The 27,601-nt window shown below is 38.5% G+C and overlaps 3 protein-coding genes across 3 annotated transcripts in view; 1 reads left to right on the top strand and 2 right to left on the bottom strand.

Annotated features, from left to right (window-relative positions):
• Positions 1-2,216: 2,216 nt before the first annotated feature.
• Positions 2,217-27,601, top strand: part of LOC120630336 — a 32,833-nt gene continuing 7,448 nt past the window's right edge. Inside the window, exon 1 of the mRNA XM_039899533.1 lies at positions 2,217-2,903. Within this exon, the coding sequence (XP_039755467.1) occupies positions 2,262-2,903 (642 nt within the window). The 5' untranslated portion in view covers positions 2,217-2,261. The remainder of the gene's footprint in view (positions 2,904-27,601) is intronic.
• Positions 8,051-9,268, bottom strand: LOC120630337 (calphotin-like). The gene has a single exon (XM_039899534.1). It carries the CDS (start codon positions 9,266-9,268, stop codon positions 8,051-8,053), a length of 1,218 nt encoding a protein of 405 aa, XP_039755468.1.
• Positions 10,629-11,413, bottom strand: LOC120630339 (cuticle protein 16.5-like). The gene has a single exon (XM_039899537.1). The coding sequence runs from the start codon at positions 11,367-11,369 to the stop codon at positions 10,695-10,697; it is 675 nt and encodes a 224-aa protein (XP_039755471.1). The 5' UTR covers positions 11,370-11,413; the 3' UTR covers positions 10,629-10,694.

Genomic DNA, 27,601 nt, shown 5'->3' with positions numbered 1-27,601 from the left:
CATGACAGGTAGAATACTATACTTTGCCCTAGCCTTATCCCATCATTTGGGGTCGGCTCTCCTCGTCTTTCTGCGCCAGGACTCTCTGTCTTGGGTTGTCACGTCAATTAGATTTGCGTTTTTAATATCCTTGGCCACCGTCGTCCACCACGTGGAAGCAGGGCGTCCTCTTTTTCTTTTATGTTCAGGGAGTGCCAAGGCTTTACACACACAGGTAGAATACTATACACTACGACAAATTTCAAATTCAAGATGGCGACCACCACAAAATGGCGAATTTTTTTTTACAACTCCCTCAATATCAAATAAAAGGCACTAGTAGATTATTGTATATTAGGTACATTAAAGGTCGGGTTTTGATTTTTATTCAAAATTATTATATAGTAAAAATTGACGGACCAAACAGCTTCATGGTGATTGGAAATCATCGCCTATAAATGAAGCAACACTCCGCAGGGCAAACAAGAAACACGTCCTAAAAAAAGCCGCCCTGTATCCATTAAACGGAGGCATTGAGGTTAAGCCTCATGTGCATGTTATACCGGACCAGACTAAGAAATGCTGCTTGACGGCAGAAATAAGCATAGCGGCAGTTCCTCGGTCGAGCTAATTATGTAAGATACTTTATTTGAACGATGTAAGTGCCAGATAAAAGACAAAAGTGAAAAAGATTCAAGTAGGGCCGGACCGTAGACAATTTTCATGTAATTTACGCAACAATACGAAATTTTCTATAAGCTTACGTCTAAAACAAACTCAACTTAACTTTTTAATAGACATCTCGAAGGTTCAAACCGGTAGTTTACTGTAAAGTTGTGTGCAATTTCCGAGATTGATTGAGAACCGATTTAAGATGGGGTCCCAAGGTGCTGGAATGGCAACCCCACACCCCTAATCGCAGCGTTGAAGATTTGGGAAAAAACTACCCAAGCGCGGGGAAAATTGGCAACTCCCTAAAAATACAAATACCTATGCCCAGCAATGAACGTCAATCGGTTGATATCATGATGATGGAATCTAATAACAGAGAAACTTTTAGGACAAAAAAGGATATTTATTTGTTTATTTAACAAATTTCGCGCGTAGAACTTATGAAGCGTCATACATATATGTTTACATAATTGTTAGGGGATGGTGATAACTTCGTTCGCCGACTTAAACCTAAAGCTACGAGGGTTCCAAACGCGCCAGGTCCAGGGTTCCAAACGGTCTAAGAAGAGCCCACAATAAACTTAGCCGGATATTTTTTTTTTGTTATCACCATCTCACAATAAATATATATTAAGTTATGAAGTTAGAGCAATTCTCACCCAAGCTTTTTATCGTTTAAGTAATCCTCAAAATTATAATAGGATTTTTCTGTAAGCTTATGTTTTATATAAACTTTGAACTTATTGAGAGACATCTCAAAGATTTCATTCGGTAATTTATTATAAAATAATTTACAATTGCCCTTGAATGAATTGGAAATTGTATGTAGCCTATTAAAATAAGTATTTCACTGTTTCTAGTTTATAGTAATAAAAGCTCATGAAAGCTCCATATAACTTGCATAAATAAATTATCATATAATCTACTGACCGAACACGGATATCGTTAACCTATTACCTATCTTATTTGTAATCTATTATTCCTTCTATTTTTGGTAGAAACTATGTAAACTGCGGGCAGGAGGCGAGCTTAAAATGCAGTTCAATACCTTTCTTTGTGTACACCCGCGACCGGTTGCATAAACAAGGCTGCCTTTCTACTCACATTCTACAAATATACCATTGAATGAATTATAGGATACCTATGGACAGAACCTGAATTTTGAACAACTGTGCAACCTAATGTTTTGAAATGCTAATCGTTTATTCCATAGTACCGCAATTGTGCTAAATACACTTCAAAAATATAAAACTAAAATAACGTTTGCGTCTTTTAAAACATAGGTAGGATTATTTTTAAAATAACGCTAAGTCGTCGACGATTAGCTAACTGATGCTATCGCTGCAGAGGTAATACTCACATGCGTTGCGCACTACGTACTGTGACCACGAAATTCTTTCGTTATGACCGCCACAACTCCGAGGTCATACATTTTATTGACACCTGACATTGTTCTAGCATTACCCCAACCAATTACCCACTGAATTTGCCTTACTTTTTAATTATATCCGTTTGGTATAAATATGGTTGAGTGCGGGTCGAAATTATCAGTCGGCCGTGCACGGTTTGAAGTGATCTAGTTCGTCAGACAAACACAGACCACGTTCACAATGAAATCGCTGGTGGTGTTCTTCGCTCTCGCCGCTGTGGCTTGCGGCTCCTACATTCCTCTGGCGCAGCCCGCGCATCACCCTGCCATCGTGCTGGACCCTCACGGCCGTCCCCTGGACACCGCTGAAGTCATCAACGCCCGTGCCGTCCACCTCCAAGCTAAAGCCCTAGAACCCGCCCACCTCGGACACGCCGCCCTCGCCGTTGCTCCCATCGCGCACTCTGCTGTAGTAGCTGCTCCCGCTGTATACGCCGCCCCCGCTGTGTACGCCGCCCCCGCCGCCGCTGTGTCTCACCAGTCCCGTGTGGATGTACGCACCAGCCCCGCCATCGTAGCACACACCGCCGTAGCCGCCGCTCCCGTCTGGGGTGCTCACGCTGCTCCCCTTTTGGGCCACTCTGCTCTCGGACTCGCCGGTGCCGGACACTACCTCCACAAGCGTTCCCTCGGCTACGCCTGGTCTGCCCCCATCATCGCCCCTTCAGCGGTCTCTCACCAATCTCGCGTTGATGTAGTGTCCAGCCCCGCTGTGGTGTCTCACGCCGTGGCCGCTCCCGTGTACGCTCACGCTGCTCCCGTGTACGCTCACGCCGCACCCGTTGTCGCCGTAGCACCCGCCGCGGTGTCACACCAGTCCCGCGTCGATGTACGCACCAGCCCAGCTATCTCCGTCGTGGCTGCCGCCCCCGTGGCGCACAGCTACATTGCTGCCGCTCCCCTGGCGCATGCCGCTCCCCTCGCGCATGCTGCTCCCTTAGCGCATGGATACCATGGTTGGTAAAGAGCCGATCTGACGGATTACTATTAAATGCAATATTTAAAAATAATAAAAAAAATATTTAATTTAAAATAAATAAAGTAAATTAATAAATACTTAAAATGTTTTATTTTATAAACTCATATAGCCATAATCATATACCTAAGAAAATGTCCTTACAGAAACATTTAATCTATACCTTGTTAGATGCTTTTTATTTTATCTAATGGATATTACCTGTTCTACGGTTATCTTGGGTTTAATTCTGATGCAATATAATTATGCCTGGTGTATGCAAAATATGTACCAAGTAACGACTGGACCGTGACTCATTCTGGAAACAGAATGCCAAATACAAACTACCAAAATTTAGAACTCATACTCACTCAAACTTCTGCAAGCACATAAATAAATACTAAGAGTAACACATTTGTCACATTTATGTAGCTTTTATAAAAGGTAGTTTTCATTTGGAGATATCCAACGTATGCAAGGCGATAAATTCAAAATATACCTCTATTTACAGTTTTATTTAAATTTAACAAGAAAGTACAACCGTTTCTTTTCTTCTCTTAATAATATCGAATGCAAAAGAAACTTCCTTAAGTAGTTCTATGTTAATTAAAAACAAAAACTTGTGTAAACCTTTTTAAAACCTTAGGTGCTTGTTAAAAGCTGTACTGTGCAAAGAGATCTATCATGAGACTAAATTGTAAAAAGAGGCTTTAGGATTCATAATATTTAATAATTAGAAGTGGCATTTCTTTCGTTCCTTATTGTTTTTCGTAAATCGCATGTAAGTACTTTGATCATAAGTAATTCGGTAAACTCAAAACTTTTACTTGTACTACCTATTTTTTTTTATTATTATTTTTTTTTTTTTTTATTGATTAAGGCCCAAACAGTATACTTAATACTTAAAATTAGTACAAAGAAAATAACACATACACCAATTAAGTAGCCGCTAATAAATCTAACGAATACATTAAAATTGACAGCAAACTTATAACTTAATTATGAAACTTTAGAATATGGGCTTGAGAGAAAAAAAACACATATTATTGACAGATAATGTAAATAAAAGAAGACCCTTATTAACAATATCTATCAAAGTGGATATGTGAAAACATAAGTAGTACTTTTACGTAGAACAATTAGAAGTTAGAATTTAAATACTACGACAATACACACATCGCCATCTAGCCCCAAAGTAAGCGTAGCTTGTGTTATGGGTACTGAGATAGCTGATGAATATTTTTTTATGAATATAAACACTGAAAAACAATTTAGAATAAAGATGTTTTTTTAACTGAGCAAGAGTAAGTGTAGTAGTGAGTAATAAATCTAAATCCGAGAAATTATTATTATAGCTTTGAGTAGCTCTATAAATATAACTATTAAGAGCGTATTTTGATCTGACTAAGGGCAAATAAAATGGAGGGGATTCTCGCCTGGATATAATATTTTTTGGACAAACAAAACCAATTCTACTAAGTAGTTTTGGAGTATCAATTTCATTCCTTAAAATTTTAAACAAAAATACAATATCAGGAACCTGTCGACGAGCCTGGAGGGGTTACAGACAGTCTGAAGTAAATGGATTCTGCCTGGATCCCGAAAAACGATACCTCAAGTGCTTAGACAATTTGTTTTGCAAGTTATCTAACATATTAATATAAATATTGTATCTCGGATTCCAAACAACAGAGCAATATTCCAATAATGGTCTAACCAAAGATTTGAAAAGAAGTATAAGAGTATTATAGTTTTCAAATACTCTTCCAATTTCATGACAAAACCTAATAGACGGTAAGCCCTTGAAACAATATCCTCAATATGGGTATAAATGTTAATTTAGAGTCAAGTGTAACCCCTAAATCTCTTATAAAATTTACTCTTTCTACTAATATATTATTAAGATAATAATTCCTTGTGATTAAATTCTTATTTTTACGTGAAGATGAAATAACGTTACATTTTCTTACATTTAGCTATTACTCATTACTCATTTACGAATCAAAACGTCTAATTTGGATATATGTATAGGATAAATTAGATAAAGTTTTATTCAAGAAATCAATTAATTATAAATTAAACCCTATTTATGTTAATAAACTAGAAATAAAACATCATCATAACAACCCATTAACGATCCACTAATGGAAAGGGTCTCTTCACACAATAAAAAGTGCTTAAGGCCGTAGTTTTCACACTGGTCCATCGCAGATTGGCGGACGCCACACACTTTTGAAAACATTATGGAGAACTCTCAGGCATGCGGGTTTCCTAACGATGTTGTCCTTCATCGTTGAAGCAAGTCATATTTTAATTGCGTAAAACGCACAGAATTAAAAAAATGTAGAGGTCGGCGCTGGGATTCGAACTCGGCCCCCCGAAAGTGAAGTCGAAGTCCTACCCACTTGGCTATCACCGCTTCTACACTGTCCGTTTCTACACAGTATATCAATGTAGCGGAGCGCTGTGCTATTTGCGCAGTTTGGTGACGCTGTAGCGAATACAATGCAGTTCAATTGATGACCTAGAGCCGTGTGCAAGCTCCAGATTCAATGTGAAATAACGAGCCTTCGAGAATCACAGTTATTCTCGAAGCAAAAACATATACTGTTATAATTTATATTATGTTGTACTGACAGTTTTCCACAAAAGTAGACGTCAAATAATGTACAAAAGTTCCTCTATAACTTATTAAATCTTTAAAATAAACATTGGTCCGTAATTCCTTTACCCCGATGCTGTGCTGTACGAAGAAGTTGTTAAATAATAAATAGGTACAAACCAACAAGCTCGCATTAAGAATAAAGGGAAATTATAAATCTGGATTGTACTGTAACAGTTCTTTATCAGTTCTATCAGTTCTATCAGTCTTGTATCAGTTGTTACACTCAGTTTATTCCATTACATTAAAATCCTCCAAAGTTTACAAGCTTATTTACCGTAGCGAGAAAGTATATTGACGTGTTTCTTGTATACTTAAAAGAAGAAAAGTATACCTACATATTTAAATAACACTCTTATTAATCATTTTCTTTCTCGTTTGTCAAGTAGCCTCATCAAATACGCCTAGTTCTGAGACACTCAATACACGCATACACACATTAACACAATGATCCCGATACGTACAAAAACCACCGTGGGTAAAGTTTAAAAGACCAGAGCTACAGTCGAACATTTAGATAAGACAGGACCCTATTGGATAGAAGCAGGCGTTACTTTGCGGAAATCCATGATATATTATCGAAATTAAGCTTAATTTGCTATACTCCGCGAAAAGCAGGAGAATCTGTGTGGTGTAATTTATAATTTCTTCAGTCCTTATACTCCACACCAAACAGATCTTCGGCAATATACCCTCTACGCACGTTTCGTTCCGAAACTGGAGCATCCTCAGGAGATGTTGACTTTACAATGAATAATTGTTAAGTCATTGTAAAGTCAACATCTCCTGAGGATGCTCCAGTTATGAAATTAAATTAAGCTTAATTTGCTATCATCCTGAGGAGATGTTGACTTTACAATGAATAATTGTTAAGTCATTGCAAAGTCAACATCTCCTGAGGATGATAGCAAATTAAGCTTAATTTCGATAATAGACAGGACCCTGTTCGGCCAACTTAATTTAGTTTGATACTTTATTACCTTGTAATAATTATTGTGCAGTATCGTTTCAGGCATCAGCGGAGTACATTGTACACGGTCTTTATAGTACAAACAAAACAATTTATTATGTACAATACATACCTACATCCGAATAAATTGCACTTTGCTGTTGAGTTGAGCTGTGTTCTTAGAAGTGGGAAGTCCCAGGTTTAAAATCCAGCGGCGCGTTACCATTTTTGAATTTATACGACGATGCGGTGGGCAGATGACATCAAACGAGTCGCAGATAGCCGCAAGACCCAGACTGCACAGAACAGTGGTATTTCTAGTGGTAGTCTAACTCCCTACAAAGGGCCTATGTCCAGCAATAGACGTCCAATAGTTACAGTTATTAATTGTCTCTGGTCTGGACTGGTGGGAGTCCTATCCTTCAGTAGGTAAAGACGTGCCTCCAAGCGAGTTAACGTCACTTCACCAGATCAACTCTTTGATTTACCTTTCGTTCCGACACGAATTTTTACGTGTTTAAAAATTAATACAATGTACCAAAACTTACTTCAAATGTCACTGAAACATACGTGCAGTTAAAAAGTTTAATTGCAATATGCACAACATTTTAATTGAATATTTCCTCTTGCCCTTAAGTTCATAGCTGAGCTTTTTCCACTGAGCTATTGCGATTTATAATTAATTTATTCTACAAAATAGTTTCCCACATTACGCTGTTGAGACAGTAGGTACCTACTAATTGCGGAAATTGTATTATTGTTACGGAACGGGCGTGTCATACCGCAGCACAGCATTGGCCAAGATATTATTTCTTACCCGTTTAATAAATTATTATTGCTATAGAATTTATGTTTTTAGAGCATAGACCAACTACTCGGCTTACAAAGTATATAAATAACGCGTTAGTACATAAATTCGCAAAACACAAATATTTATATCCAAGTAAGTATTAGGTACACGTCTTATGTCTTTATAATATAAAGTTTATAGCAGCGATTCGTACCTAAATGTTAATCTACGAAACTATAGATAGGATGGTTCATTGTATTTCTTTGACTCAATAAATGTTTTACAATACTCATAATTATTCATTTCATTAAAAATTTGTTCTTTCTTAGATTGTGAATAACATGAACATATTCAAACTAAAAGGTTAACACTTAAGTTATCAAAATAGCCAGCTAAAGTTCTATCATAAAAGTACGACCAATTAGTGTTCAATTTTCAAATATTCGAAATACATTTATCCAGATTAGCTTTTACTTAGTGACCTCGTTATTTTATGTTTAACATATTGTCTTATTTGTAGTGGTGGTGGTGATAGAATAAAATATTCGTATAATATATTATTTTTTAATCTATTTTTTTTTTTACTTTTCTATTTATTCGTCAGATACAACTCTTCACCAACCATGCGCTAAGGGAGCAGCATGCGCGAGGGGAGCGGCATGCGCCAGGGGAGCGGCGGCAATGTAGCTGTGCGCCACGGGAGCGGCAGCCACGACGGAGATAGCTGGGCTGGTGCGTACATCGACGCGGGACTGGTGCGACACCGCGGCGGGTGCTACGGCGACAACGGGTGTGGCGTGAGCGTACACGGGAGCAGCGTGAGCGTACACGGGAGCAGCGTGAGCGTACACGGGAGCGGCCACGGCGTGAGACACCACAGCTGGGCTGGACACTACATCAACGCGAGATTGGTGAGAGACCGCAGAAGGAGCAACGATGGGTGTAGACCAGGCGTATCCCAGGGAACGCTTGTGGAGGTAGTGAGCACCCCAGACGGGAGCAGCAGCTACGGCGGTGTGCGATACGACGGCGGGGCTAGTGCGTACATCCACACGCGACTGGTGAGACACAGCAGCTGCGGGGGCGGCGTATACAGCGGGGGCAGCTACAACGGTAGAGTGTGCGATGGGGGCAGCGGCTACGACGGGAGCAGCGTGAGCCACGATAGCGGGGCTGCTGCGCACATCGACACGGGACTGGTAAGACACAGCGGCTGGGGCGACAGCAACAGCAGGTGCGGCGTGAGCAACCAGAGGAGCGGCTTGAGCGTACACGGGAGCAGCGACAGAGTGAGAAACCACAGCAGGGCTGGATACTACATCAACGCGAGATTGGTGGGAGACCGCGGATGGGGCGACGATGGGGGCAGACCAGGTGTAACCCAGGGAACGCTTGTGGAGGTAGTGTCCGGCACCGGCGAGTCCAAGAGCAGAGTGGCCTAACAAGGGAGCGGCGTGAGCACCCCAGACGGGAGCGGCGGCTACGGCGGTGTGCGCTACGATGGCGGGGCTGGTGCGTACATCCACACGGGACTGGTGAGACACAGCGGCGGCGGGGGCGGCGTACACAGCGGGGGCGGCGTACACGGCGGGAGCAGCTACTACAGCAGAGTGCGCGATAGGAGCAACGGCGACGGCAGCGTGTCCGATATGGGCGGGCTCCAGGGCTTTAGCTTGGAGGTGGACGGCACGGGCGTTGATAACTTCAGCGGTGTCCAGGGGACGACCGTGAGGGTCCAGCACGATGGCAGGGTGGTGCGCGGGCTGCGCCAGAGGAATGTAGGAGCCGCAAGCCACAGCGGCGAGAGCGAAAAACACCACCAGCGATTTCATTTTTAACGTGGTCTGTGTTTGTCTGACGAACTAGATCACTTCAAACCGTGCACGGCCGACTGATATCGGTAGACTGATAGTAACCGCTTTTTATACAATTAAGTCTTTATTATAATTAGTCTTAAAATTTAAATTAAGTGAGTGGGCAATGTCAAATGTTAAATGAAAGTAACCAACCTTGTTCATAACACCTTTTACTCATATGAGTTGGTAGTACTTGGCCATCTAATCAATTTAAGTTGTTTCAAATATTGACTTCCGATATGTTAGGGAATATGAAAAATAAGCAGGGCCAAGGTCTGGCGTAGGGTGAGTGACTTTGTTCATGGACGAGAATACTCTTGAAGAAATTGTCGCTAGGAACAAATGCCATATTATGGCTATTTAATAGTGAGCTTGTCGTTAATGATAGGTTATCCTATTCAATTATTTTTACCGGATTTATTACAAACTAACTAACTGTGACGTCTTTGAGGCATTTGGTTTCAGCTATTGTGACAAATGCTTCTGAGTATCATTTCGGATCATAGTCGCATCATAGTGGATCTTCCTTTAATAATATTCAACAACCTCAAAGTCCTCTCATCTACACGAGTTTGCTTCTTTGCTTCAGAAAGCCGTCATCCGTAAAACAACTTCCGAGCTTATATATTTTTTGATAAAATGAGGCAAATCAATCGATACCGAAAGCCAAACTTATATAATATAAATACGACATTAATTTGAATTAATATTCGAATCAAAGTTAATAAAATATATTGCCTATATCAAATACAACAACTTTTTCCTCTTTAGTTGTTTAGTGATAATGTTACAATAAAACTTATAACTAAACTAATTACTTTACAAGTCATGCCCGCGTGGAATGGATGCAAGCTGGCTGCGCTGATCAGCCAGGCTGATCTTTTGCGAAAACAAAAAGCCAGCCCTGCAGTTACCATAAAGCATTATTAATACCATTTGTACTTGTAATTGACATACGTAGATACATATCAGAGCATGGTGTGTGTGCTTTATAGAATGAGAACGTAAAATAAATGTACAAGTGCTGCTTAATAAAATTAAAGTATATAAAAAATTACCAACTTACCACAATGTACTTATATTTTTTGACATTTGGTCTTTTATTTATTTGGTTTAAAAAAGGCTAAAAATAAATAAAAAAGAAATGTGCTTTACAAACTATTACAAATCTAAATCTTGATCACAATTTTTTAAGTTAAGATTTAGAGTTTTTGAAATAAAAATTTACGAAACGAAATGCATTTCGTGCGCAATCCCCTTAGGTAATAAAATAGGCGTGTTAAATAGCAAATAAAAAACGTATTATTCTTACTGTAAAATTTATTCATTTCTCGGGTATTTTAATTTATTCATGTTCTATAATTTACTTTTCAAAGGTAAAAAGTCAATACAATTCAACGTTCTACTTCCAGAGTGAATAGACGGAAGGAGAGTACACTGAGCGGGCATCGACATAGGCTGGTCCTGCTGCGACTACAGGTGAGGAAGCAATGTATGTAGGCTGGACTACTTGTTCTGTGACAATAGCGGGGGAGCTCTTGACATCCACACGGGATTGCTGGGATACAGCAGCACCACCAGCGTAGACAGTGGGACCGGCGTAGTACACGGATGGAGCTGGTGCAGCCACATAAGTATTTACTGGTGCAACAACAGTGCGCGAAACAACAGCTGGGGAAGTACGCACATCAACACGTGACTGGTGTGATACAGCGGCGGGCAATACTTGAGAGGCGACGACGGTGGGGGCACTCACAACAGTTCTTGCAGCAACAACTGGTGCTGTAGCAATCACGGCTGGGGAAGATTTCACGTCCACGCGAGACTGGTGAGATACGGCTGCTGGCGCGGCGTACACAGCAGGTGAGGCGTATACAGTAGGGGCGCCGTAAACAGTAGGTGCAGCGTAAACTGAAGGTGCAGCGTATACGGCATGAGTTTCAACTACGGGTTCGACGACAGTTGCAGGGGCTCCGTAAGCTACGTAGCCGATGGATCGTTTCTTCGCAGCACCATCGTCGGAGGGAGCGGCAACACAAACGGCCAATGCCGCGCACAACACCACCAGCGATCTCATTGTGAAAGTGGTCTGTGTTAGAATACTCAGGAAGATCACTTCAAACCGTCACGGCTGACTGATGCTCATGTCTTACTAGTCTTGCTATTTATACGAGAGCATGTAATCTATTCATAAGTTGATTGAGATCGTTATTGGGCGTATAGGAATATAGTCGACGTCCTTGTATACTGTCGCCAAAATTGGTAGCGCTAAAAAGGTCGATCCTAAGACTTACACTGTTCAAAGTGGCTGCTAATGACCATTTGGCATTTTAATATCAAGTGATAAAATCTATAATCGAAAAGGAAGCATAAACCATTAAGGATGTACTTTGGTCTAGTAACATTTCAGTGACAAAAAATTACATCCGGTATCGTTGTAGCAGGCATCATTAAAGAATCTCATTTATCAATCATGTTATTTAATTGTATTGTATATTTGACTCATAAGTAGGAACTTACTAATAATTATTTGCATAGCAAGTTTTAGGCGTAACACTGATCATATTTGGATCATGTTTTCCTGACTTTAAGTAGCTTGTCAAATAAGCTGTTGTCCATTCTAACTACAGGCTATAGATAGGCAATATTAATACTTAGTTGACAATTTGTGACAGTAATTCATATTAAATAAGTAAATACCGGAAGAAGTGCTGATAGCGTAGTGGGTAGGAGCATCGACATGTATAGGCAAATCCCACGAAAAATACCAGATGGTGTTTAAAAGACCAGGTCATATTTATAAGGTCTACACAGTTTCGGTAGCCACGCTTACATTTGGGTTACATGAGCCATGCAACACACTACACATATTTTTAAGACACTTTAAGAAGTTCCATCCTTTTATACAGTAATAATTGACGGACTTAGCAGACGGGCCACCTGATGGTAAGTGGATCAGAGCAACAATTGGTAGGGCTTGCAAGAGACATGTCCTACAAAGTGCTACCCTGTATCTAGGAACCTTAAACGTAGGTGTTAAGCCTCATGTGCCTTGATGGCCCATTGGGTAGGACTTCAGCTTCACTTTTGGGGAGTCGAGTTTGAATCACAGCACGAACCTAACTTTTTTCTAAGTTATGTGCATTTATTTTTTTGTTGTCGTCCATGGATATTGTGCGTTATCTGTGGTCACGTGGGTGACAGCATTGGACTAGCAGCGCGCTCGGCAGGGGCTTCAACGAAAAACGGGTGGTACGACGGCTGGAAAAATGGCGGGAAGGCGGTACCTTTTTCCAGTCAGTTGGCCGCATGCGAAAATGTTGTAAGCGGTTTGTGAAAAATATCAGTAACCTCGGCATTGTATGAGGGCTTATTTAATAAAAGATTACCGTTCGTATTGAGCCTGCAGCAGTTTGGATTTTGTAGTCCTACAAAAGGTTATTCCTGTACCGTCCTATTTATTGTAATGTTCAGATATATCAATTGCATTCTATAAATATGTATATGTATAGCATAACTCTGGCTAAAAAAACATTATTGTACTTACCTGCATATTGATGTTAATTAATAAATGCTGTATGTTTTAGATAGTATTTTAATTAAAGATTTCACTTTCTTCAACGGTGAAGCAAAACATTGTAAAGAAACAAGCATGCCAGACAGTTTTCCATAATGTTCTCAAATAGGCGTGTGACGTCCAACAGTCCACCGCATTGGGCCAGCATGGTAGACTAAACCCTTCTCATTGAGAAACGAGACCCGTGCCCTGTAATGTGGGCCGATAATAGGTGCATATGTCGATGATGTGCAAAAGTAACACCAGATTGGCAGTTTTAACACCAGAAAGCTTTGCTTGTGTCGCATCTCGTCTTTATCATTTCTCTCGTCTTCCAAAGAATTATGAAAAACTTATGAATAACCATTGCAAGAGTTATAAAATGCCTACCCTCAAGTATTCATAACTCATACTGGAGATTTTCTTCAATTTATATCATCTGCATACCTTGTATGAAAGCCACTGCCAATACCTAATGACTAACGATTATTTAAAAGCTTGACTATCTATGAATCAAATTATTGATATAGCTACAAATGGGTGGCAGACAGAGATAAAGATGTTAGCGGCACCCATAGGTAATATCTACAGAAAGTTATATTCACGGTAAACAGGTAAGTAGCTAAACTGGTCAGAACTGTAAGGAAACTGCGTGGCTAAATTCATAAAAAAAATGGTATGAATATTTAACTGAAATAGGCCCTACATTGCCGAAGTCCAAGGCATGTTTTCTTGGCGCAGTGAAACGAATTTTCCCCCTGGTTTTTTGAAATTTTATGATTTCTGATTTTTCCCTGGTCTGGTCCGGGGTAATGCTGCGGCCGAAGGAAAAAAATGTCCCTCTAAGCGATTTAGGCGGTCTAGTACCGGTACGATGAGGCATAGATTCTCCTACCATCTACAAACTAGCCCGCTACCATCGTAGACAAGTCTTGAAGAAATCAATTTCATTTGACAAGTCAATTTTGAAGAACTTTGAACGTAGACTCCGTGTGATCCGAGTTATCCCTCTAAAGGTTAGAGCCATAAAATTCCTATTGGTAATTAAAGCAATTAGAAATGACTAACCCGACGGGTTATTTATCCTTGAGCTATTCATTCGCTGGCTTTATTGTAATAATAGTAATTATAATATAATATATTCATTTAAAAAGTAAGGGTCAGCACAGACCTCGCGTCAAACATAGCTTGCGCAGGTTTCCCACGCATAATTCATTTAGGCTGCGTTTATCAGTGTGAGGTCACTATTCCAGCACCCTGAGACTCCAACGTCCAACGGTTCTTCGAACTATGAGCCCCGCCCACTGCCATCTTTAAGCAAGGTCGTTAACTTCTTCTACGAATCTCCTCACTCCAGATTTGTTCACACAGAAATACTCCAAGTTTATCTCTCTCCATCGCCTACTGAGTGACCATGAGACTTTTTATGAGACCCATAGTTAGCGTCCACGTTATCCAAGTTAACGAGTTTTGACACTTATTTACTAACTAAACAATCGGCAGCCATAACTTTAGTCTTACTGAAGTTGATTCTACAGACAATCTTTGTACAGGTCTTCTCTTTAATAGCAGGGAGGGTTTTAAAACATAGACCCACTACTCTGTTTGAGTGCGGGTTTGATGGCGTTTACAATTACTATCACATATTATTGATAATAACGCGGACCGATGGCTTAAGGAACTCTCCTTCGAAGATGCTCTCCCCAAGGTGGACAATGCCAATTTCCTAACTACGGAATGGTACTTAGATATTCAACAGAAACATTCTACGTATTCTACTACCTTTTAATTCCTAGCTCGATCCGGAATGAAACCCAGAATCTCGATGTACACGCTAACCAATAGACCAACGAGACAATATGGACATTGGGACTTCCAGTCATGAATGGGCTGGTAACATCACGTAAAGTTCGTTTTTCCTCCTCTCAAATTCGGTTTTCATCTTCTCCGTTTTCTTAAAAATATCCTTAATAAGTCTGTATTTATTTTTTAAGAACTGGGAGATGATGATGTATTACACTTAACCGCAGACGTCAGCATCTTCCCACTATAAACAAGTTACATCTTAATCTTTTCAATCTTTCACATGGTAAAAAGTGTGAATTCCTTCTTATATACGACGTGAATAATAATATATAACAAGTGAAATGAATTACCAAGAAACTGTTACAGCATGCTCTCGCAGTTCGACTCTCTGTCTGCGCTGGCCCTTAGGATTTAATACTGCCATCTGTGTCGTAAAGGTAGAACTAAGTGGACAACACGTGATTGCAATACTGACTAGGTGGTAGACTGTTCTTAGTTCAGTAGTAATACAGCAAGAGATAGTAAGTTTCTTGTTTTAGTTTCGCAGTAATCTAGTAGATGTCAGTGTTGCATTGTGAACTTTAAAGTTTTAGAAATACTTGGAAATAATTATAAAAACGTTGTATCGGTAATCTATTTTCAAGTATTACTAAGTAAGAAGCTGATGATTACAATGTTTTCTCTCCATCTATCATTAGCAATTTGACATTCGAAAGAAGAAAACATAACATTGCGCTATTATGCAACTGCTTTATAAAGTTTATAGTAGGTAAATAGCAAGAAGGTTTATGTTTTTAGCATTTTTAGTATAAAATATCTATTTCAACATTTGGCAATCTTGAATCTATAGGTACGAATATCATAAAGAGGAACAAATTGTATATTTGTATTGAAACTACTAAATATATTTTGATAATAATTCTTTTACCATTAGAAAGGTAAATTATCATGTGAAATTTTATTCCAGGTAAGCAAACGGTTTCTACGTGGCATTGTACCGGAACGCTAAATCTCTTGGCGGCACGATTTAGTCGGTAGGGTCGTAACTAGCCGCAGCCGAAGCCTCACACCAGACAGAGTAGAGAAGTAAGCAGACCCAAGTCGCAAGATTAAAATATCACTTGCTTAAACGGTGTCCTTCACCGTTTAAGCAAGTGATATTTTAGTGTATTTATTTACTTAATAAAAATAACGTGAAGTCGATATTTAATTATTAACTTATTAATGCTTCATCCTAAGTAGGTAGTACATAGCCACTAGTATCTCTCAGCCGGCCAAGACGAGGCCCCGATTTCTTACGTCATCCAGAAATAAGTTCTCTTCTCGGTCCTCACTATTGAGGGCGGCCGGTTTCAGTTTAATCATTCAATTAGTCCTCACATCATTAGCCGTTCACCAGATTATGAGCAGACCAGCAGAGGGAACCCAAATGCAAATTTTACACCATTGCTTGGTTGGTTGATAGAAGGCGTTGGAAGACACCGGTCCGCACGGTTACATATTACACCAAGACCGTGATCTTCAGCAATGAAAGATAAAATAGAGAGAGAGAGAAAGAATACTAACACCACTCCATTGGCAGTGGCGTGCATACAGATGATATGAAATGAGAAAAATCTCCTGAACGCCGTATAAAAGACTTAAGGGTAGGCATTCTGTGACATTTGCAAATTCAGTTTTTATAAGTCGTACTGGATATTTTCTCCAGGGCTTACACAGTTTGAAAAAAAAAAGGTGGGGAAGTTTAATATGCGATGAATCCTTACGCAATAGATATGATGACAGTAACAAAGAATCGAATTAAAAAGAAGTATTTATTTGCATAAAATTAAATTTAAATATAAATTTTAAACCTCTTTATTATAAATAAAAAAATACATTATTGTTTACATCTCGATAGCATTACGCTAATCTTCATTATGGAAGATTTTTGCGCTCGCGATGAGGGTTGCACTAACTATTAATTAATATTTAAAGTAAGGAAGAAACAAGAGAAATATTTCTGTAATGTTAATTAGTAGAATTTGTAGAATTGCAAAATAAAACTGTGAAACGCCGAATTAAAAATTATGCCGTCATGTCTATATAAACATAATTTTGTACCGTTTGAACTTCGAAAATCTCTGTGTAAATCAAGTACTTTGTGGTTTGGAACTATCATTTATATCAACAAACATTTAAATTCTGCAAAAATGTCATCTTTTTGGATCAAGTACTTTCGAACACCATAGCGTAGTTTTACGGATTTAGTAATACGGATTTTACGGATCAACATATTTTTACATAGTTATACTTGACGGAGCAAAACGATGGTCCGCCTGATGGTAATCGGATAACCATCGCCAATAAACAGAGCAACCCTTTGCGGAGCATGCCAGGAATGCGCCTTTCAAACCACTGTCTTGTGTCCATCAACCTGAGACGCAGGTTTTAAGCATCATGTGGCTAAAAGGCTGTAACACAGAAAAGTTGCGGAATTCAGCAATGCTACTTGGTGGCGAAAAGAAGCATAATATGGTAGTAGGTAATTCCCCAGATGAGCTCTGTCACAAAATGCTCTACTACTCTATTTTGCCAAAAAGCCTTTTCATATACGAAAGTGAATTTGTTTGTTTGTCTTCCACGCATTAACTTTCATACTTATAACATTATTAGAAAAGTAAAAAGGAATAGGGTACAGCAAGTAAAAGCAGACGTTGCGCTGTCGCGGGAGCTCCTTATCCTGCGCCTACATTAAAAAGTTCCACTTATTTCTTTTACAAACCTTAAAGAGTATACAATCATAATAAATTCAACTTTTTATAATCAAATTGCGTGTTCAATGCTAGCGTATGATTAACGTAAAAACCAGAGTCCAGCCTGTACTTAACAGACCTTGACGGGAATACAGGGAAGCCCAGAGTTACGTGGCTCAACATTCAATCGACGAAAAGTAGCACATCGATTTAACAAAGCATACAGCCGTCCGGAGCACGCCATCAGACTAAATAAATTTAATAGTAATCGCAAGGTCTTAGTCGGCCGGGCTGAATTTGGCTCTCGGAGCACAATGTGTGTGAATATCTACAAGCGATACTACCGAATTAAATAATCAATCTTATCCAAAATCTTCTGATAGGCGGTTTAATTTAGTAGTGCCATCCTTTTAGCACTTCCCTGTCCGAAGGACTACTAAATTCATATTGCTATTTGATGATTTTTGATTTGATTGTTAATTGATTAACATCTATCATATATTGTTTAATATTCCCTGCCGTCGTCCTGGAATAAGTTTTGTTGCCACGAACTCAGACCATTAATCACGCAAAGCCGGACATAAAAGGCAGGTTTACGGCGGCACTATATATAGACGAACCGTAGGCGCCTTTTGCTGAGAATTCAAACATCTTCGACGATCTTCGGTTTAAAACCAAATAACCCATCAAATAAAACTATAATGTATTTCATTTTAAATAGTTAACTTAAAAGTACAAAATAATAACGACTCCATAGTTTTTGTTCCTCGAATAAGGCTCGTATGACCTCCGCCGCGAGTTGCAATAGAAGGCGCACGGAAAACCCGCGATCAAATTGCAACATTAATTTCCCAATAATTTGGCGAAATCATAATCGTTTTCAGTAAATAAACATACACCACCATTATTATCCTCCGCCAATCCCACGGCTGGGACTGCGCCTCACTTATCGTATAGAGTTGTTAGAGTTTCAACCCTCCACGCTGCTGGAATGCGGGTTTGCGAACTTTAACTAAGTATTTGTCGAAATTCAACCTTAACTTATTTAAATTATAAAATTTATAATTATATAAGTTCAAACTTATAATTTAAATTATTAATCCATTATTTTTCTGTTTTCAAAGATTCATCATCATCATCATCATAATCACATCAACCCATTACCGGCCTACTACAGAGTACGGGTCTCCCACAATGAGAAAAAATTAAGGCTTAAGTCCACCACGGATCTGCTAGTGCTCTAGCTCTTTGCGGATCCATATATGGAGTCGACAATCAGGTTTCCTTACGATATTTTCCTTCGGCTTTGCAAGTGATATTTTAATTACTTATAACGCACATAACTTAGAAAAGTTAGTGGTTTTTGCTGAGATTCAAACTCGACCCCCCGAAAGTTCATAATGTGCTATCACCGTTTACGATTTATGTCAAAGATTATCATTCATTGCAGATTCCGCCAAAGCTGTTAAATTGTCTTATGTCTATACTGAAATAGAGTACATATGCGTGTTGATCAAAAACATGGTAGTGTGTGTAATGTTGTTTTTAAAAAATAGAATGCTGCCACTGAACTCTATTATAATAGTATAGTAGAGGTCAGTGACTCCTACTCTATATAAACTATAAGTGTGGAAAATTTCAAACTCCTTCGTCCACGCTATTTTCGTAAAAAGGGTTATTAATATATAGATTACGTGATCTCCGAAGCAAGGAGTCCTTCCCTTGTCCACCCTCTGGTGGACAGCACTAGTTTCCCGAATCCTGACTTGCACTGGATTTTTCATTGAAAAATACAATACCTGTGTGTGCTATTAGGTAATACCATCGCTTTAAGAACTACTATAATACTATTTGTTATGTAAAAAGAAGTTTTTACATAACAAATTATAATCTTTATTTCTAGAACGTGAAGGTAGGTGAAATAAGCTATAAATATATTATAACACTGTTTAACGTTTAATCGCTTACCGGCACGTCCTCGTCGGTAGGTTGGTAACAAGCCACGGCCGAAACCTCCCACCAGAGCAGACCAGACTAGTGAAAATATTGAAATATAAAAAGCCAAATTACCCCTGCCGAGAATCGAACCCGGGACGTCCATCTTTAAACCACATTCATAGTCATTCACAGTCCTCAAAAAAGCAAAAAAGTATCACCGGTGTCCTAACATGCTACCAGTGATATGTTAGAGAATGTTATTAAAGGCTTATAAATAATAAAAGTACGTTTCACAGTTCACTCACATCCCGTGCTACGCAACCGGATATATCGAATGGTAAGATAGACTTGGTATGATAATTCGTACCTAAGTAGGTGGAAATTATAAGTCCTATGAAGTTTAAATACACCTTCATATTAGAAGAAGTCATATTCATATAACATAGTCACGAGGGATAAGTTTCATATCACAGGAATTGACGACAATTATACAAAATTTATTTGAGTTCGTCATCATCAACCCATTAACGGCCCACTACAGGGCACGGGTCTCCTCTCAGTCTGAGAAGGGTTTAGGCCGTTGTCTACCACGCTCAGTGGCGTGCACTTCATACAAGCACAAAAGCACCGCATACCCAAATTATTTTATATAAGTCGTAGTGTAGGGGAGTTTTTACATTTTATGCCATGTACCTGCTTTATGCATACCCTGATCAAAAACCCAGTGCACGCCACTGACCACGCTGGCCAAGTGTGGTTGGTAGACTTTGCCCTTGAGAACTCTCACGCTGACGATGTTTTCCTTCACCGTTAAAAGCAAGTGATTTTTAAATTGTTAAAAAATATAATAGGCTATCACCGTTCATATTTTTAAAGTTATACTTCTTAAGCGGTGTTAGGAAAAAATCAAGGAAGTGAAATTATACGATGTAACGAAATGCGCGCGCATGGTTACAAACTTCCAATTGTCAAAGTCTGCGGGCTCATTCCGGTGATTAAATTAATTCAATTATATAAAAATCTCAAATTTTAATGTTCAGTGAAACTTGGTAATTCGATAATGAGATAACTAGATAATGCGTTATAATAAAACTCTCAATGTATTAAATACCTTTTTTCTTTTGTTGAGTTGTTTTCTCTGCAAACGTAGAGTAAGGCGAAAGATAAAATTTTTGAAAAGATTTTATCTTGTTACGCCAAAGAAGTATAACTTTTAAAAAATATTATTCGTTGTGCAATTTACTAGGCTACATAAAATTGCTAATTGATGCAAGGGAAATTGTATATTATTTTATAACAAATTACCGAATGATATCTTTGAGATGTCTGTCAATAAGTTCAAAGTTTATATAAAACGTAAGCTTGCAGAACAATCCTATAGTGTAGTGTTATGGATTATTCAAACGATAAAAAAGCTTGCGTATGAATTGCTGTAACTTCATAGCTTAATATTAATTGACTGTGAATGGTAATAACAAAAAAAATAAGCTAAGTTTGTTGTTGGCTCTTCTTAGATCAGTGCGAGCTAGGAACCCTCGTAGCTTTAGGTTACAGTTGGCGAACGTAGCTATCATTATACCCTTAAAATTATGCAAACATATATGAACGCTTCATAAGTGCCTGTGATAGGCCTACATGAATAAAGAATTTTTGAATCAGAATTTTGAATTTAAACTGCTATTTTTAATCCCTTAAAAAAACTATTACACGAAACACGTTTTATCCGAAGAAGTGATCTATTGAGATCATCGGCATCGGTTGCGTAACCTAACGCTACGGGCCATAGTAGAAACGTTATTCATATTTTTTATACCAGTATTAACATCGTGGTGCATTACGATGTATCAATCACGACTTTAAGGTTATTAAACTCGTTTAAGATTTAAACAATACGAATGCTAGTAATAACAGTACTTACAAGTAGTACGAAAGGCTAGTTGCAACTTATTTGTGGTAATTTTTCATCTCTAAAGCTCATGAATTTCTTACTCCACCATAAAAGCCCATAGATGGACCCTCTAATCACGTATTTAGACGGCCGTATGGCGCAGTTGGCAATAATCCTGCTTTCTGAGTCCGACGCTGTGGGTTCGATTCCCACAACTGGAAAATGTTGGTGTAATGAACATGATTGTTTTTTTAGTGTCTGGGTGTTTATCTGGATATTAACACTATTTATGTATATTATCTTTAAAAAAAAGAGTGTGTGTACTTATACGTACGTACACGCGTTAGAAGTTATACTTCTTTGGCATATGGAAAAAAAATAACTAAAATGCAGTAGATAAATATTAAAATCAAAAATATTTTATTTAAATAAAAAAGGTACTGTTACGAAACACGTATTCTAAATATAAAAATACTAGAATATACAACTTGAACATAGTTTTCGATTTTCATGCCACCTCGAACTAACTTAACGATGTAGAATTCAGGTGTCGGTTTGCGCGCGCATCGTAAAAATTCACTCTCATCATTTTTCTCCATCGCGCCAAAAGAAGTATAACTTCAAAAATTTACAGTTATCTTAGTACCCATAACACAAGCTACGATTACTTTGGGGTTTGATGGCGATATGTGCATTGTTGCTATACTTATTCTAACTTATACCTGTCCTAAAATTTAACTACAGACTACACAATTATCATCATCATTCACAACCCATTAAAGGACACGGTTCTCGTCCTAGAATGACAAGGGTTTAGGCCGAAGTCTACCACGGCCAAGTGCTAATTGGAGGAATTTACATGCCTTTGCCATCATTGAGAACTCTCAGGTATGCAGGTTTCCTCACGATGTTTTTCTTCACTGTCAAAACAAGTGACATTTGATTGGTTAAAATGCGCATAACTTAGAAAGTATGTGCCGGGTTTCGAATTCGCCCTCCCCAAAAGTAAAGCAAGTCTAAACCACTAAGCTATCACCACTTCAGACTACAGAATCAAAAATCGATAATTTTCGATTAAAAAAAGAGTGCGTCAGAGTCAGCAGAACATAGGTGTTTGAGCACAGAAGTGCAAATTTTTATACGGGGCCTGCAGAGTTGATTTCTGTATTATTTTTTAACATATATGAGCCAGAAGGTCCGAAAAAGAACCTACTCTTAAACCAGAGAAAGTACCTTCTTGCTAATCATATATTGTCTACAGTAATTGATATAAATTAACAGATACCCATACATCATATTTTGCTAACATAACTTTGTAAAGACTATCCACGTACAGAAATAATGACGTTACGATACAAAAATAATATCAACGCACGCAGAAAGCGTATCGTCAAAGCAATCTAAGCTAAGTTCTGTGTGATATATTGTTTACAATATGATCGTTGTGACTTGTGAGTAAATTGACTAAATCAACACAATTTCACGACTACTTTTTTATTTTAATTTATTAGAATCACTAGCTTTGAACATTTTTGCAGATTTCTCAAAATAAAAACTGCATGGGCAAAAATTTACACAATTTAACAAAAATATATTATAAGAATACAAGATCTTTTATTATAATAAATGGAAAAGGAAAAAGCCATAAAAACATTTTGAGGATCTTCCTGGCTTATTGGTCTGTCGTTTATTACTTATAAAAAGCGTTAAAGAACATATACCCACCCCACAAAGAAGGATTTTTTTTTATATTTTTTATTGAACCAAGAACCTAAAAAAAATATGAACTGAACCTGACAGGAAATTAGTTTATTAAAGCTCCAAGAACTATTTAACCTTTTAATTGAGCAAATTTATTTTTAAGAAGATGTATTTCCAACATATACTGAAATTTCATTATGAATATACCAGTGCAATGCAGTTTTGTAAGATTGCAATAATTATGATATTATTATGATAAGCAAATAAATCGTAATGCAGAATATAAATTTTATATAAGTTAAATGAATAAATATTACATAAGTTCCTGGATAAGCTACCTGATACCGCTGTACCTAGTTCATATGAATATACGCGTATATTCTAGACTTATGAATTTCGAGTGAGTGAGTATATCGGCATAACATAGTATGGTCGACTGCAGTTACGCGGTCAGCTGGGCGTTAATCGAGTCGCTGAATGGCTTGAATCGTAGGACGTGTATTTTATATAAAGCGTGTTAGAAAAAAATTTAATAAGGTCTCCATATACAAAATATCTCACCATAAAGCTGGACCACAATTGCAGATGGCAAATGCAATTGATTACGCAATATGATGCTACTATAAAATCTTTCTTTGTGTCATATTCAAAACTGTCGCCGAGCAGTAAAGTATTCGTAATGCAGTCATTAAGTGAGACTTCTAGTATGACAGTTAACTTTGATCATATTTTATTATATTGTTAAACTGCTATTTATGCAACTATTACGCCCCATTGCAACTCGAGTGCTAGTTTTTGATACGAGGATTGGAAATAGCCAACATGAGAGATTTCTTTGGCTGATTACATACACAAACAGAATTTTATCTACAATCAGGAAACGAAATAATCAATTTATTCATGAAAAAATTCAGGTGGTATATTTTTTGAATTTATCGTCTGACGATGGCTTTTTCTAAAATCATTCACTTCTAAAAAAAATAATAAATAATCTCAAATTGGTCGTGCACGTAAATAGAGGTACCAGCTTGAAAAGAAACGGAAAGATAGATAAAGCCCTTGCAGCCATGGCTGCATAGGTATCAACCTTTGCCTTTCCTTTTCTTTTTCTTTATTTACCTTATTTGTATAATTTCGAATTTGAAGATTTCGAATTAAATTGTTTTATTAATTTCGGTCATTTCAACATACAAACTACTCCTAAATATGTTCAACAGAACACGATTAAATTGTTTTTATGCCAGTGCCTTAGTCGAAGCACGGTAGAGGTCATTAAAACAACCAACGTTGCATAAGAACAAACCGTGTATAGGCAATAAGTAAGTATAATAAGCACCCGCCCTAATGCAGCGAAGTCGTTCATACAATGCGGCAAGTCATAGAAATGGTTCAGCGAACTGTTGCGCAAGCTGTTAGCGTCAGATTGTTGCGGTGGCGGCACACAAGTCCGGTTTATACTGCAATGGAAAGCCCCTCTTGTGCAAACGTAATGCCCAAAACGAATCCTGCTCAATAACCTTGAAAAAATGTGTCAGATAAGCAGTACGACTTCAACATATGAAGACTTATATTGTTAAACTGAGTGATTCATAATCTTAAGCCTTAACTTAAAAAAAAGTATTAAAACTAATAAGGAAAGGGTATGAAAAAAAATAAAATTGTACTTTATTTGAGTCTATCTTTTGTTTTAGAAAACCTTACTATGTTCAAGTATTTTATACTAATTGTTTCCGCCGACATTTGCGTGGAAATTTTGATGATTTCCCCGACCCCAGAACTACCGCATGTTCATATCTCGTTTGGTGAAAAACAAAAACAAATCCATCCTGCGGAATCCGTATTTTTTCCAGGATAAAAAGTAGTCTAAGTGCCATTCAAGACTTTAATGTATCACTGTGCTAAATTTCATATAGATCTAATCATCCGTTCTTGCTTGATTGAGTAATGAACACCCATCCAAGCTTTCGTATGTATAAATAAATAAAATAAATAAATATATTACGACAATACACACACCGCCATCTAGCCCCAAAGTAGTAGCGTAGCTTGTGTTATGGGTACTAAGACGACTGATGAATATTTTTATGAATAATATACACAAATACTTAGAATATACATATAAACACCCAGACACTGACAAACATTCATGCTCATCACACAGACATTTTCCAGTTGTGAGAATCGAACCCACGGCCCTTGGCTCAGAAAGCAGGGTTGCTGCAAACTGCTCTAATCGGCCGTCAAAGTATAATATTAGTATAGATATGATTTAAAAAAGGACCTTCTACAGTTATTAATACAAATCGCATCCGATTATCGTTATTATCGTACGCATTAAATTATATGTTAAAATATATTTATTATATAATATAGTCATAATATCCAAGAGACCTATTATTATATAAAATCACAAGACTAAAGATAACAAAAGTAGAGCATGCAACACGCGCGTTGATGTCTTTCACGCGGGTAAACTTCGACTGTGTCACTTACCGTTAATATTTTATTAATAACGGATAGAGTAAATTTTAACATATATTTTTAACACATAAACATATATTTGCGATAGTATTCCAAGAGTAGGAATTTTCTTTTGGCTGTCATTAGTACATCAAAGCCTTACCAGCATTTCGTTACAGGTACAATCCAATTGTAAAAGGAAAAATACATACATAAATTCTTTTATATACAAAGAATTTGTCAAAATAGGTACTGAAAGTATATTCCACCAATCCGCACTGGGCTAGCGTGGTGGACTATGCCCTTAACCCTTTCTCATTGTGGGAGGAGACCCATACACTGTAGTCGGCCGGTCATCAGTTGATATGATTATGATGTTGAATTTTATGTGTATTCCTGTATGTACTAAAATATCATTCAATTGTAAATGAGAAAATACATAAACTCTATCTAAAATATATCGCAGACGGACTTACGAGCCGCACGCAATGCATTATTTGACATCAGAAAATAAATATGATGTCAACGTCACCATTCGAGCGCGTCGAATAAGCCTTGTCACGTCTGGAATAGCCAAACCGATTTGCTGCTGTTATCATTTCATGTTCTTCAAAAAAGGTGATAATACCTTGCTGAAGAACTACAGACCTATCTCGCTGTTGAGCCATGTCTACAAATTGTTCTCGAGAGTCATTACGAATCGTCTCGCGAATAGGTTCAACGACTTCCAGCCTCCCGAACAAGCCGGTTTCCGAAAGGGCTTTAGTACCATAGACCACATACATACGCTGCGGCAGGTTATACAGAAGACTCAAGAGTATAACCGGCCACTTTGCTTAGCGTTTGTGGACTATGAGAAAGCCCTTGGATCGGTGGAAACCTGGGCTGTGTTAAGGTCACTGCAGAGATGCCGAATTGACTACCGGTACATCGAAGTTTTGAAGTGTTTGTACAAAAACGCTACTATGTCAGTCCGTATACAGGACCAGACTACGAAACCGATCCAACTGCAGCGAGGAGTACGACAGGGAGATGTTATTTCCCCGAAGCTGTTTACCGCTGCTTTGGAGGACGTTTTTAAGCTTCTGGATTGGAACGGGCTTGGCAGCAACATTAACGGCGAGTACATCACTCAACTTCGGTTTGCCGACGATGTAGTCATAATGGCAGAGACTCTGGAAGACCTTAATGCGATGCTCAATGACCTCAGCAGAGTTTCTCAACAGGTGGGCCTTCGTATGAACATGAGCAAGACGAAAATTATGTCTAACGCTCATGTTCCGCTCCACCCAATAATTGTTGGGAGCTCTGCACTCGAAATTGTAGACGAGTAGAGAGACCTAGGACACACGATCCAGTTAGGTAGGTCCAATTTCGAGAAAGAGGTAAACCGCCGAAACCAACTCGGATGGGCAGCGTTCGGGAAACTTCGTGACATCTTCTCGTCCAAAATCCCCCAGTGCCTGAAGACTAAAGTCTTCGAACAGTGCGTGTTGCCAGTGATGACTTACGGATCAGAGACATGGTCGCTAACTATGGGCCTCATAAGAAGGCTCTGAGTCGCTCAGCGGGCGATGGGGAGAGCTATGTTAGGAGTATCTCTACGTGATCAAATCAGAAATGAGGAGATCCGTAGAAGAACTAGAGTTACCGACATAGCTCAGCGAGTTGCGAAGCTGAAGTGGCAATGGGCGGGGCATACATTTACATAGCTCGGAGAACCGATGGACGTTGGGGTCTTAAGGTGCTGGAATGGCGACCCCGCACCGGTAAACGCAGCGTAGGTCGGCCCCAAACAAGGTGGACAGATGACATCAGGCGAGTAGCTGGGAGCCGTTGGAGGCAAGCGGCCCAGGACCGTGCATTGTGGAACTCCCTACAAAAGACCTATGTCCAGCAGTGGACGTCAATTGGTTGAGATGATGATGATGATGATGATCATTTCCAGTACTTAAAAAATCTTTCATACTCATAATTTCATTCCATGCGTGCTACTAATCTTTCCGCGGTATGAAATCTTCTTTTAATCTGCATTTGACCTTAATGTATAACCTATAATCAGGTCATCATTATCAACCCATTAAAGACCGACTACAGAGCCCGGGGTTCCTCTCAGAATGAGAAGGGTTTAGGCCGTAGTCCACCACGCTAAACAAGTGCAGATTGGTAGACTTCGCAAGCTTTTGAAAATATTATGAAGAATTCTCGGACATACAGGTGTCCTC

This window comes from Pararge aegeria, chromosome 16 (genome assembly GCF_905163445.1).
Source record: "Pararge aegeria chromosome 16, ilParAegt1.1, whole genome shotgun sequence".
Classification (NCBI taxonomy): domain Eukaryota; kingdom Metazoa; phylum Arthropoda; class Insecta; order Lepidoptera; family Nymphalidae; genus Pararge; species Pararge aegeria.
Note: the sequence above shows the minus strand (reverse complement) of the source record. Positions and strands in the feature narration are given on the sequence as shown.

Excerpts from the sequence above, each read along its gene's own strand:
- LOC120630337 (XM_039899534.1), bottom strand. The coding sequence starts at position 9,268 with ATGAAATCGCTGGTGGTGTTTTTCGCTCTCGCCGCTGTGGCTTGCGGC.
- LOC120630339 (XM_039899537.1), bottom strand. The coding sequence starts at position 11,369 with ATGAGATCGCTGGTGGTGTTGTGCGCGGCATTGGCCGTTTGTGTTGCC.